General features: G+C 48.3%; 1 protein-coding gene across 2 annotated transcripts in view; it reads left to right on the top strand.

Moving 5' to 3' along the window:
• ZER1 (zyg-11 related cell cycle regulator) overlaps positions 1-13,647 on the top strand; it is a 14,965-nt gene extending 1,318 nt beyond the window's left edge. For both annotated transcript variants that reach the window (XM_026712264.2, XM_026712265.2), the window contains exons 2-16: positions 1,340-1,630; positions 1,735-1,885; positions 2,258-2,688; positions 3,498-3,674; positions 4,466-4,580; positions 4,683-4,829; positions 6,020-6,193; positions 6,445-6,660; positions 7,444-7,485; positions 8,027-8,146; positions 8,397-8,512; positions 8,776-8,964; positions 9,651-9,748; positions 9,998-10,100; positions 10,426-13,647. In XM_026712264.2, the coding sequence (XP_026568049.1) occupies positions 1,473-1,630; positions 1,735-1,885; positions 2,258-2,688; positions 3,498-3,674; positions 4,466-4,580; positions 4,683-4,829; positions 6,020-6,193; positions 6,445-6,660; positions 7,444-7,485; positions 8,027-8,146; positions 8,397-8,512; positions 8,776-8,964; positions 9,651-9,748; positions 9,998-10,100; positions 10,426-10,483 (2,295 nt within the window). In that variant the 5' untranslated portion in view covers positions 1,340-1,472 and the 3' untranslated portion in view covers positions 10,484-13,647. The remainder of the gene's footprint in view (positions 1-1,339; positions 1,631-1,734; positions 1,886-2,257; positions 2,689-3,497; positions 3,675-4,465; positions 4,581-4,682; positions 4,830-6,019; positions 6,194-6,444; positions 6,661-7,443; positions 7,486-8,026; positions 8,147-8,396; positions 8,513-8,775; positions 8,965-9,650; positions 9,749-9,997; positions 10,101-10,425) is intronic.

The raw sequence follows: 13,647 nt of genomic DNA, 5'->3' as shown, positions 1-13,647 counted from the left end.
TGCCTTGTTATATTATCTTGTGATGTTGGCCCTTTGGCCGGGAGAATTGATGTAGAACACCCAATATAAATTCAGTTTATGTTTTCTTGTAACAAAATGATTCTCTGTACCCTTAACTTAAAAGGCAGCCTTGATGATCATCGGTATTTTATGTGACATTTTAACTTTCTGCATGCTTTGCTGTGATTAATGGCCCGTAAAAGCCAGCTTTGGAAGCTGTGTTCATAGTCCCATTTAATGCTAAGGATGAATTCACACGACATACAAAATCCTCCCCCCCCCACCCTTTTTATATTATGGTGTTCTATTAATTAGAATTCAGCTCCCTGAATTGATATCATACAAATTTGAAATTGTGCTGTCCTTGGTGCTTCTGAGCTTGGTTCTTTGCTTGCAAATGTTTTGTTATCCTAGGTAACATCAGTGCTAGTCAGTGTGGTTTTGGCTCCCTTTTCATATACAATAGCTTGGCCTGCTAGTGTTGGTAGGGTTGTGGCTTTCTCCTTGATATTTTTCCTGATTAAGGTATGGTTTTCTTCTTGATTGTGTGTCTGGTGCTAAGCCCTGCTTATCTGGTTGCTGTTCGCTGGAGAGCATGCATTCTGCTCTTTTTGTTTCCTTTGCTTTTCGATTGTCTCTTTTGACCGATGGGTAAATGTGGTTTATCTCTATGTGCCTGTTGATAACTGATTTCTCTGAGTGGCAGGCTTCTCAGAATTCTCTAAAATTTTTGGATTTGCTTGGTCTAGAATGCTCACAGTTTCTGTTATGAAGCTATGGTTGAGTCTGTCCATACGTTGTGAGATTAAGGACTTTTTAATCATTTCTTCTGACCGCTAGTTGGTGTTCATGAATGTGATTTACTAGTCTTTTGCCTTTCTATCCTACATACATAAATTTTGGGCTCAATTTTTTCTTCTGGTGCTGGTGATCTGTTGGTTTACATAAGCTGTTTTGGGAGCTTTAGTTGATTTGTGTGCTGTGGTTTGTGCCATCTGGTTGTAATAGTCTGGTGGATGTTTCCGAGATGTTTTTTTTTTATGTTTAGTAGTGTTGCCCTTTTCACATCTTGTGACGGCCATGCTGCAGTGGGTTGTGTGGTCAGGTGCATTTTGATAAAGTCACATTCATTGTGTTGGAAGATGTTGGTCTGTTTCTTTTTTCTGGTGTTCTAGGTTGCTGCAGTCAGTTTGTACTCATCAGAAAAATGTCCTTCCACAGTTTCTCTTGTGGGATGCTGAATTGTTATTATGCTTTTTTCAGTGCTGTTGTAACAGTGAACTGTTGTAAGTCAAGGACTACCTGTATTTAAAAATTATTTTTTTGCTTTTGACCGCAGCTGCCTGGAAATATACTTCAAAGTCCACTCAGAAATCTCCTTGGAGGGATATTCCAGGAAAACCCCAGAAGAGGAATCGCTAAGTTGACTTCACGTTCTCCCTTCCCCTTTTCCCATCCTCCACTGCCCCAAGATGGCTTCCGACAGCCCGGAGTCTCTGATGACTTTGTGCATAGATTATTGTCTTCACAACCTGGAAGGGACTCTCTGCTACTTGTTGGACAATGAGAGTTTCCGCCTCCAGACGGATATTTTCCTTCCGAGCGAGATCTGCGACAGGCTGGTCAATGAGTAAGTTACAAGTATTTACATTTCTCTCTAGGTTGCACCTGCAGCTTCTGATGGGTTGCCTTGACGCCTGTCTTTTCTTTCTTTCTTTCTTTTTTCTTTCCTAGCTACGTGGACCTGGTCAACGCAGACACCTTGTTTGAACACAATGAAAACTTTTTTAGTCTCTTTTCGGATCCTCGGAGCACTCGGCTTGCCCGCATCCACTTGCGAGACGACATTGTCCAGGATCAAGACCTGGAGGCCATTCGGAAGCAAGTAAGGGGACACGTCCTTTCCCGTGGTGTCGGAAATCTGTTTGTACCCCTTCCCGTTGCAAAGTGTGCGTGAGTTGAGGACGTTGGCTTCTAGGGATTCGAAACCAGGAGGCAGCCTGAAGATTTTATTTGTGGGGTCCTTGGTGCTTCCTCCCACAAGGCCGTCCTCACTGTCCATTTCACCCATCTGTTGGGTAGCTGTGTTTGCATGGATGCTCCTTCTCTGGGCTTGCTTCTTTGAAATCCTAGATTGGGTCTTCTGTAAGACATGACAGCCCCTTAAGAAGGCCTGGCTTGAGCCTAGGTAAGGGATCCTTTGATCCCCCAAGGTCCTCCACACATCCCTTCACGCTCCCCTTTGCTTTGTTTGCAGGACCTGGTTGAGCTTTTCTTGACCAACTGCGAGAAGTTGACGGCGAAGAGCCTCCAGACCCTGGGCAGCTTCAGCCCCACCCTGGTGTCGCTCAGCCTCTTCGGCTGCACCAACTTCTTTTACGAAGAGGAGAACCCGGGCGGCTGCGAGGATGACTTCAACCCCACCCGGCAAGTCTTGGTGAAGGACTTTACTTTTGAAGGCTTCCGGCGGCTACGTTTCCTCAATCTGGGCCGGTTGATTGAAGGGATCAACGTGGAAAGTCTCCTGCGGCCGCTGGTCTCCCTCGCCGCCCTAGATCTCTCCTGGATCCAGCTCAACGACATCCACTTCCTGACCCAGTGGAAGGACAGCCTCGCCTCCTTGGTGCTGTACAATATGGATCTCTGCGAGGAGCATATTCAGGTGATAGCTCAGCTGCGGAAGCTCAGGTCAGTCTCTCTGAAAGAATTGCTACATTTTTTAGATAGGGGAGGAGAGGAAAAACAAGAAAGAAGAAACAAGGGAAGATGAAACTTGAATAAACCAGGAATTGATAAGCATCACAAAACGAAATAGGACAAGACCTTTAGATAAGAATTTCCAGTAAAAAGTAACTTTATGGGGCTCATGCGCAAAGTTTTGTGACCTTTGCATGTGTCATTAGAATCAGTACACATCCTGAGCCAGACATATTTTTTCTCTCCCCACCCACCCACCCCGGTCAGCTGCCACCTCATGATTGTGCTTTGTTACTATTCGGTGCCATGAACTCTGGGTGGAGACGTGGGGGAAATTGAAAATAAGCACTGAAACTTCTCAAGAGGCTGCTTCAAGGTCATACCAGCTGCCTACCAAGTTGCTACGGTTGGGAAACATTGGTCTATAATAACCCAAAACCAGACCAGTAGTTATTAACTACTAAGCTTTGTCGGCCAGCAAAAATAACACGAAAGTTTGTTCCCCTTTAATAAATATCTAGGTTGGAAAACTTGGCTCCTTCCCAGAAGTGCTTTCTCAAGAGGCAACGGGACTTTCTTGGATTTTTCCTTGAAGACGTTCCGCTTCTCATCCAAGAAGCTTCTTCAGTTCTGAAGAACTTTTTCATATCTTCAGAAGTTCTTCAGAACTGAAGAAGCTTCCTGGATGAGAAGCGGAACGTCTTCAAGTCCAGTTGCTTTTTTGGGGTGGGGTGGGGAAAAGCACCTTTGGGACAACTGTGACATGGATGATAGAGAATCTCTTTCCCATTTGCCTTCAGACATTTAGACATCTCCCGAGACTGCCTGTCCAGTTATTACAAATTCAAGCTGACCCGCAAAGTCCTGAATCTCTTCGTGGAGAATCTGAGCAACCTGACTTCTCTGGATATCTCGGGTCACACCATGCTGGACAACTGCACCGTCGCCTGCTTGGATGAGAAAACAGACCAGCCCAGGTGTGTGGGACAGTGCTGACCGTGAAGGGAGAAGGTATCAACAGAGGAGGATCTTTGCAGCTCGGGGGTTGAACTGCGGCTCCTCATTTCATGACCCACAATTCCCTGCCTCAGCAGGGGGTTGGATTAGAAGACCTCTGAGATCCCTTCCAGCTCTATGATGCTATTTTATTTGGACGGCCTGTTCATGTCATGATTCCGAGGGGGAGGTGGAACAGCTGACGGGGAGTGGGAGTGTGGCTCCGGTGGCTGTGGAGGAAACTGGGGAAGGGCACAGTCCGGCTGGGCATTCAGAGGAAGACCCAGCCCCCCCCCCCCTGCATCCTAGGGAATGCAGGGTGGAATGGATAAGGGAGCAACATGGGTTACGGGGGAGGAAAGGGCCCTGATTCCCTTCATGAGCTGCAGCTGGGAAAACAGGATAAAGAGGGTGTTTGCGCACATTTATCTTTGTTTGTCAAGGCATATCTGGGTTCTGGCATCCTCCCAACTGTGTGTGTTTCGTTACCTTTTGTAGTCTTCCATTCCTTATCCTGCCCTGTTCCATTAATTGCTGCAGCGTGGTTTGTGTTGGTTTTTATTTATAATTTATATGTATTTTGGGTTCGGATGGAATTTCGTTCCTTTAAAAACTGTTCTTGGGAGAGTTTTCTCTCCAGCCAATGATAACTGGACCTTGGGGGACCAAGTTGGAGGAATTAAAGGGACTTTACCTACTTTTGTGACTTCGCTGCTTTTGTGCCACGCCCCTTGGAGTCATCACAGTTCACTTCTCCCGTCCGTTCTTTCAGCACCAACCCAGGGAAAAGCAGCATTGCTCCCTTCCGGAACCTGAAGAGACCACTGCAGTTCTTGGGGCTGTTCGAGGTCTCTCTTTGCCACGTCACGCACATCCCGGCCTACAAGGTAAAAACAGAGTCCAACCAGGTGTGTGTGTGTGTGTGGAAGGCTTTTCCTCACTTGTCTCCTTCCCGGCCTCTGACCCGCCTCCTCATTTAACCACACCAGGTGACCGGGGAGAAGAATGAGGAGCAGGTTCTCAACGCCATTGAGGCGTACACCGAACACCGGCAGGATATCACTTCGCGAGCCCTCAATATCCTCTTCGACATTGTGCGGATCGAACGCTGCACCCAGCTCTTGAGAGCCCTCAAGGTGAGGGGGGCTGCCCCAGGGGAAGGAAAGGGGGGCTCAGGTCCAGCCCAGCCTCCCGTTGGAGGGTTGCGAAATTCCCAGGGGCCGCATCCTTTTGTGCTACCAGGGTAGTCCTTCACTTAACCACAGTTCATTTAATGGCTGCTCAAAGTTACAATGCCACCTATTTGAAATTATAAATGATTTAATGTAATTGAAGGGGAAAATACCATGCGGAATCTGGCCTAAAATGTATATGTGTAAAGTAGTTATTAGGAGATTATTATTACTAAATTGCAAGTTGATAATTAAAAAGTAAATACGTTGTGATAAATTACTATTATGAATGAAAGGGGAGTTAATTAAATGAGGTATAAATTAAAGGGGTGGTACACTCAAATTAGTAATCAAAGGGGAAACTTTTTTTGAATTATTGGAATTAAGACTGAACTTTTGCAATAATGAAATAAGAATATCTAATGAAATTGCAAATGTAAGAGATTAAAATATAAAGTATAACGAAGATGAAGGTATTTAAAACAAAAAGAAAATAAGTTAAGAAAGGAATAGAAAATATATAAAATAAATGTGAAGACTATAAGAATACCTGAGAAAATTTAGAGTAAATATGAAATGTAATGATATGATATGGAACTAAATGTGAAAGATGAATATGTAACCAAGGTCATCTTTGTATGGAAATGTGAAAACCTGGAACAATGCTATTCATTAAAAGAGATGTATTTGAAATATAAAAAATAAAAAACTTTTTTCTTTAAAAAAAGTTACAATGCCATCGAATAAAGTGACATGATCGTTTTTCACAGTTACGACCTTTGAAGCCTCCCCATGGTCACGTGGTCAAAATTCAGGTGCTTGGCAAACTGGTTATACTTAACGACCGTTGCTGTGCGATCCTCAGCTTCTCCTGTAAACGAATAAGCACCAAATTTTTATCACAAGACTGCGAGATGCTGCAAAGGTTGTAAATAGAATATGGAATGGAAATGGGATGGGGTGGAATGGAATGGAATGGGATGGAATAGAATTAAATGGAATGGAATGGAATGGAATGGAATAGAATAGAATAGAATAGAATAGAATTAGAATAGAATTAGAATAGAATTAGAATAGAATAGAATTCTTTACAAGGCTACCCATCCAGAAGGGCGAAAGGCATAAAAATAACACCCCTTCTCCCGTTTCTGCAGCTAGTCATCACCGCCCTGAAATGTCACAAGTACGATAAGAACATCCAGGTCACCGGAAGCGCCGCCCTCTTCTACCTCACCAACTCTGAGTACCGCCCGCAGCAGAGCACCAGGCTACGGCAGCAAGTCATCCAGGTGGTGCTGAACGGCATGGAGTCCTACCAGGAAGTCACGGTGAGCGTCTCGTCCCCATTTACCTCTTTCTGGAATTTTGATCGCACGACCCTGGGGATGCCCGCAGGGTCATAAGTGTGAAAAATGGAAACAAGTCACTTTTCTCCTGTGCCGGTTGTAACTCAGTCGCTAAATGAACGGCTGCAAGTCAAGAACTACCTGCAAAGATGGGAAGAATGGCAGCATCCCCTCCCCCAAAAAATGCGTGGTCGGTCTTCCTGGCTGGCTCACCCAGGTGTTTTTGTCCGCAGGTGCAACGGAACTGCTGCCTCACCTTGTGCAATTTCAGCATCCCCGAAGAGCTGGAATTCCAGTACCAGCGGGTCAACGAGCTGCTGCTCAACATCCTCAACCCGACACGGCAGGACGAGTCCATCCAGCGCATCGCCGTGCACCTCTGCAACGCCCTGGTCTGCCAGGTGGACAACGACCACAAGGAGGCCGTCGGCCGGATGGGGTTCGTCATGGTGGGTTTGGTTGGAAGAGCACCTGGGCCGCCTCCTCACCTGTGGTGGCGGCATGGAGGATGCGGTTGAGCTGTTGTTAGACTTTGGGCAATTTGGTTCGCGCGTGTGTATGTGTGTGTGTGTGTGTGTGAAGGAATTGCTTACCACTTTACATAAAATAATTGCGTTTGCTGCATTCGGCAGTGCTTGCCGAGAGCCTCAAGTGTAATTGTGAGGCCACTGATGTGGGGGCAGCCATCACAACTCTTTGTGGAGCCCCGGTGGGATCCTGCCTCCAGTTCTTCTCATGTTGGGTTTGACAGCCACGGTTCAGGGACATCCCAGTTTGGGACGAAGAGATTTTCGGGTCCCTGGTTGCTCTCATGATAGGAAAAAAAGGCACTCAGAAAAGAGCAACCAAGGTGACTGGAGGCTAAAACATGATAAACGGTCGAGGGAGTCAGGCATGTGCAGCCCAGCACCTTCATGGCCAGCTGGGGAATTCTGGGAGTTGAAGTCCACTTTTCTTCATTTTGCTAAGGTGGAGAAACACCCCCCAAAAGTGTTTTTTTTTTTAAATCTAAAGAGCTGCTTGATTGGGTTTTTTTGTCTGCTATAAAAAGAAGACTTTCATTTTGACGTTGTTAAAGGTGACAGATGAACCTCTTCCCCTCAAACCGTCCAAGGGCGAAGTCTGAACCCCTCCATTGGCACCCTCTGCCATTCAGCACCCATACACACACACACACACGCACGCACACCCCGTCTGTAACTCAGGTCTTCTTCGTTCTTTTCTTCCGACAGACCATGCTGAGGCTGATCCAGAAGAAATTGGGGGATAAAATAGTAAGTTTCAGAATTTCCTGGATTTTACATTCCACCTTCCCCCTCCAGCCAAAGGGAATTCTCTGCTCTCCTGCCCTCCACTGGGAGTTCGGCGAGACTGAGTGAGAGGGATGGTGTGAAGTTTCCCAGGACGCATTCATAGCTGAGGGGCTGCCTGCCCTCCCTCCTTGTCCCATGATGGCAAACCTAGGGCATGCGTGCCAGAAGCGGCACGCAGAGCCATTACTGCCGGCACACGAGCGCTCACCCAGAGCAGGGCTACTCTGCATGCATTCACACCGCCTGCCCGGCAGCTGATTGTCGGGGATCTGGTGTGCATGAGCAGGGTGCATGTGTGTGTGGGTGGGGGGGAGGCTTGTGCACATATGCAGGGAGTGAGCGTTGCCTTTTGGGTGCTGGCACACGAGGAACACAGGAGCCCCGAAAAGGTTAGTCCAAAGACCTTAACCCCCTGTGCCACACTGCTTCTGCCAGAATCCCCCTCCTCTGGCAAAAAAACCCGGTCTTTTTCCTCCCCCTCCCCATTCCTCGGCTCGAAAAGTGCGATCAGGTGATGGAGTTCTCCTGGAGCGCTTTGTGGAACATCACCGACGAGACGCCAAGCAACTGCGAGATGTTCCTGAACTACAGCGGCATGAAACTCTTCCTGGAGTGCTTGAAAGTGCGTGTCAAATTTGACTTGATTTCTTGGCTTGGTGTTGGCCAAAGTGGGAGGTGGGGGGGTGGGAGCCCCCTTCTCCATCCATCCTCTTAAAAACCACTTCAACGAGTGCCTCACTCAGCGACACGAGTTCTGGGCTCCAGAATTCTGTGTTCGTAAGTCGAGGGACTCCCTGTGTAGGGTCCTATCAGTCCATGGCTGGGTGGGCTGCAGAGATTTTGTCCCAACGGGGGTCTGGCTCTTCCTGCAGGAGTTTCCAAGCAAACAGGAGCTACACCGCAACATGCTGGGCCTTTTGGGCAACGTAGCCGAAGTCCAAGCTCTCCGTCCTCAGCTTATGACCTCCCAGTTCATCAGCGTCTTCAGGTGAATCCCTGCCGTGCATTGCAGCCCCCCCCCGCCCACCCCCTCAAAAAGAGCTGTTGTGGGGTGCGGGGCTTGGAGCCGATCTGGTGGGCAAAGTTGAAAAGGCTGAGCTAGATGGCCTCTGGGGTCCCTTCCAGGCTTGCAATGGTTTTGGGCGGTGGGCATGGGTGGTTGGTTTGTTTTTTTTTAAGGGGTCCTGGCCTCGCGCTCTTTGGGGCGGGGGGGGGCAAAATCCTGACTTCCGGATACACGTTTCGCGACAGCAATTTACTAGACAGCGAAGCCGACGGGATCGAGGTGTCGTACAACGCCTGCGGGGTCCTTTCCCACATCATGTTCGACGGGCCGGAGGCCTGGCTGATCTCTGAGCCCAGCAGGGACCAGGTGGTGGACCGAATGTGGGCAGCCATTCAACGCTGGGATGTCAATTCCAGGCGGAACATCAATTACAGGTGAGCAGGTCGGCTGTCTGAAGGAGACACACACACCCCCACCCCCGGATTCTCTGCCCAAGCTTTTCTGTTCTGGGGGGCTTCGTAGTCTCCCTGCCTGGTTTGGAACAGACGTTGCTGCTTGGGTTATTTTTGATTATTTATTCATTTGTGTTTTGCCTTTATTCCTTTTGCAAATGAATCAAATTGGCCTCTCTCTCCTTCCCTCCTTCCCTCCACTCCTTCTCTTCCTCCCTCCCTCCCTGCTTTCCTTCCTTTCTGCCTGCCTACATTTCTTCCTCCCTCCCTCCCTCCCTCCCTTCTTCCCTTCTTCCTTCCTTCCTCTCTTGCTCTTTCTTTTACTTTCTCCCTCCCTCCCTTCTCTTCTTTCCTTCCCTTCTTTCCCTTCCTTCCTTTCCCTCTCTTTTCCTTCCTTCCTCCCTCCCTCATTCCTCTCTCTTACTTTTCCTTCCTTCCTCCCTCCCTCCCTTCTTTTCCTTCCTTCCTTCCTTCCCTTCACCCCTCCCTCCCTCCCTTCCTTTCTTTCTCTCTCTTTCTTCCCTCTCCCTCCCTCCCTTCCTCTCTTACTTTTTCTTCCTCCCTCCCTTCCTTCCCTTCTTTCCTTTCCTTCCTTCCCCTCTCTTTTCCTTCCTTCCTTCCCTCCCCACCTCCCTTCCTTCCCCTGTCTTTTGTGCCCGTTCCCACAGGTCCTTTGAGCCAATTCTGAGGCTCCTCCCGCAGTGGGTTTCCCCCGTCAGCCAACACTGGGCCACCTGGGCCCTTTACAACCTGGTCTCCGTCTACCGTAAGCCCCCTCCTCCCCGTGGGCCCCTGTGGGCTGGGCGGGAAGTGGGGCTCCGAGGTGTCTCTCCAAAGGTTTGCCTGCCTGGTGTTTGTCGCATGACCAGAGGTAGCCACAGTGGAGGCGACCTGGATCTGGCTGAGGGAGGGGGCCTCTTCCAAAGGGAGCTGGGGAGATACAGACCCAGTTTTGCCCCCACCCCCAATTGACCTCCAGCCCTTCACCGCTTCCTCTTTCTCCCTCCACCTCCAGCGGACAAATACTGCCCCCTGTTGATCAAAGAAGGGGGCCTTCAGCTCCTGCAGGACATGATTCAGATGGCGTCAGCACGGCCAGAAACACAGGAGATGGGAAGGTGATCTCTCTTGCCCTCCCCTCCCTATTTAGCCCTCTTCCCCTTCCTCCTCCTCCTCCTCCTCCTTTTCCCTCCTCCTCCTGACATTTCTGACCACAGAACACTGGGGAACTCAGTTGTCAGTCCTCCTCCATCACAGCCGGCGGAATTAAACATTGCAGCTGGCCCCCTTTGGACCCCAAACCTTTCCTCCCTCCTGCAGTTCTGCCCCCATCTCCCCTCCCTCCCTCTCTCTCTGCCCTAAAATACGAAACTCCCCAGCAGCGGCGATGCCATTTGGCCGCGTCTTAAACTCTCTCCCCCCTCCCTCTTCCTCCCGTACCAGGAAAGTCATCGAACACTGCAACCACTTTACGGACGAGACCATGGACACCTCCAGATAGAGGCGAGCCGTGGCGTCCCGCCTCCTCTCCAATTCACCTGTACATAGGTTGGACTGTCTCTCCTCACCAGCTTAGCGGTCGGAAGAAGCCCGTAGTGCGTGCTGGGGTTGGGTTGGAAGTGTGCCTACCTGGACATTGTTAGGAAGTCAAGGGAGGCTCAGGAAATGTGGGAGGGGAGGGGAATGGGGTTTTTTCTGTTTTGTTTTGTTTTGGAAACCACACCTGAGCAGTTGACTTCGAGGGACCATTATTATTTTTTGCACACTACAATTGCTTCCCTTCGAAGGTGGAGATGGAGATAGGAAAGGGGAAGGGTTTTAAAAAGAAGTACTGATTGGTGTTTTGGTTTGTGCGTGTGTGCGTGTGTGTGTGTGTGTGTGTGTATCATGAACTGTATGAAATGAAAACCCACGCTGTCGTGTATCCGTGGAGCTTTTCGGCAGAGCACGGAGACCTTCCTTCCAATCGCGGGGCGAGGGTCACTTCCCCCCTTTTGCGACGCAAAAGATTTAGGCACGGCGAAGCGGCTCATCCCCAGGCCGGGAAGGACTGTGAGGCTGGGGATGATGGGCTCTTTCAACCCGCCTGAACGGGCCTCGAAGCGCTCCGATCGGAACACTAAGGGGGAAACCTTGCTTGTTCCCCCCGAGAAGGACTCTCTTTCTCCACCTTCCCCATCCCTGCAGCTGAGCTTTGCAAAAAGCAGCGAAGAAATTTGGGCCGGTTAATACGGAGGTAGGTCAAATCTACCCCACTCCTCGACTCCTTCAGATGCTGTGGGAGGCTTCAGTGCGTGGTGCTAGTTGGTGATGTCCTGGGGGCGGGGGGTTAAGAAGCCGGGGGGTGGGGGGAGCTAATCCTTGCCAGGTCTCTCAGAGTCTTTTAGGGGTGTTGTCTGTGACCAGGCAACTTTGGGCATTGAGAAGGGATTAAAGTTAGTCCGTAGTTTCTCTGCAAAGTGTTAGGCGTGGAAATAAACCTGCTGTTGTGTTCTGAAGACAGGGCAGAGACTGCCGCTCGCCACCTGGATGACACACACGTGAGATTGAAACTCTTGACTCACCAGGAAGCTTTGCTAAGGCAGAGCCCCCCCAAAACACAGGTCTCTCTAGCCAGGAAAAAAAACAAGAATCTCCTTCTTAACTTCGTTTCTTTGGAAGCTGAGTGGCTGGATGAGAAAACTGAGGCGGGTTGAAGAACTTGCAAATGTAGATTAAAAGTTGTGAATTTGGGCTCTCCTTCCCACCCCTGGATCCAGCAGGGAGCATACAGCATGGCAGAATCTCCCCAAAATATGGACGAGGCCACCTTTAGACCTCATCGTTTGACAAACCAAGGAAGGTTTGGCTAACTGGTTGCGAAACCAGGCTTACATCTATATATATATTTTTTAAAAAGTTTAAGTCTGTAAAAATGCCCCTTCTTCTATTATGCAGGCTTCCTTAACACCCCCAAATGAATGGCTTTTACTGCAAGTGTATCGGTGACACTTTCTTAAAAGAGAGAGTCCTGTCTCATACACTCATGGAAGAATGCCTGTTTCGGGTTCAAATGTGCATCCAACTTGTCATTTTTCTGTTCGGCCGTTCTTTTTAAAAAATATATTCAGAAATGGAGTTGGAGTAGATGATCTCCGATGCTCCGATTCTGGCATCCTGATTTTACACCTTTGATTGATTATGCACCAAGGTACATAATCAAGCAGGATTTCTGAAATTGGACAACGTGCTGGAGAATTAGATGCAACGGTGAACGTTTGGAGTTCCGGTTTGCTCTCCTGCCTTTGATTTGAGCTCCTGGGAAAGATAAGCTAGCAAAAGAGGTGGCTGGGCAGAGGGAGGGCGAAGGCCCTGGGTTTAATCCCAGGTGTACCTCTAAGCCTGGCCTTAAATCTTGGGGAGAGTTCCCCTTCCTTCAACCCTTTGTTTTTATTATCATAAAAACAAAATGTTTATATCTGGGGGACAATGCTGTGGAGGATTGTTGGCTCAGTCTTCAGCAAGCCAAAAAACCATAGATGATCTTAAGGAAGGCCAATAAATTTGCATACTCCAGCTCTCCTCTGCAACTGCCATGGGATCCAACTTGGAAGGAATTTGCAGATTCCTGAGGTAGTTTATGACATTTTGAATGGATATAAGCCGAGTCTTCCTTTGGCTGGAGTCAACATCTCAACATCTGGGGCTCAGAAAACATGTGGCATAGAAAATCCACCCCTAAGTCCTCTTTTCCATGCAGTTCTCCCAATCTACAGCAACAGTGCCCCCAAATTGATCAGTTTATCTGTTTATCCTTCAGGATAGATAGGTGCCGCGCAACCTATAGATATTATATTCCTTTCTAGAGCAAGGTTTGTGGTTAAACTTTCTCGCAAGTGTAAAGCAGAAGGAATTGATTCCTGATGGCCTTATTGTTTGGCGTCTTCTATGTGTGATATAAAGGGAATCTGAGCCATTACTTCGGCGACGGCAATTTCCGAGATGGGTGGGCTCCAACTCCCAGAATTCCAATCATCATAGCCATCGCTGAGAATTCTGGGAGTTGAAGTCCTCTCACCTTCAATGGGTCAAGGTTGAGAAACACTACATTAGTGGGGTGTCAGTTGGTCGAAGGAACAACCTGGCTTAATGTTTGTCAGCTGCCCGGAGTCGCCTCGTGGCGAGATGGACGGCAAACAAATTTAATAAATAAGGAAATCTGGGTTCGTGATGACCTAAAAGGGGAATTATTTGTGTATCTTCTTTTGAGTCCAGAAGAAAGGCAGATTGTGATAGATTTTTAGAAGAAGGGAAAAAACCCGCCAAATTTTCCCTGGCCTGGAGAAGTGCCGATTTTAAGGTATGGGCTTGTTTGATCGTCCAGGAGGAAGTGGTGCGTTGTTTCCTTGTTTTCAGGAGAAAAGGATTGGAGCTGTTTAACAGAGACCGGGAAGGTGATAAAAAGAACTGCTATCTGAATTTTTAGCTTCTGCTGATGATGCTGTAACAGAAATGTGGAAAGAGAGCTGTTGAAAATCCTTTGTAAATTTAAGCTAATTTCTTCATCATCTCCATTCGAAGAGCCTTTCCTTGGTCCTGTATCTGTGATGCGAAGATTTTTATTCTGGACAGTTATTAATTCTTCCATTTGCTGTTATATGTCATCAATAAACAAGGAAAACAATT

This window comes from Pseudonaja textilis, chromosome 17, assembly GCF_049901715.1.
Source record: "Pseudonaja textilis isolate UNSWEBS1 chromosome 17, rPseTex1.2, whole genome shotgun sequence".
NCBI lineage: Eukaryota > Metazoa > Chordata > Lepidosauria > Squamata > Elapidae > Pseudonaja > Pseudonaja textilis.
The sequence above is the reverse complement of the archived record's forward strand: the minus strand, read 5'-3'. Positions and strand labels throughout refer to the sequence as shown.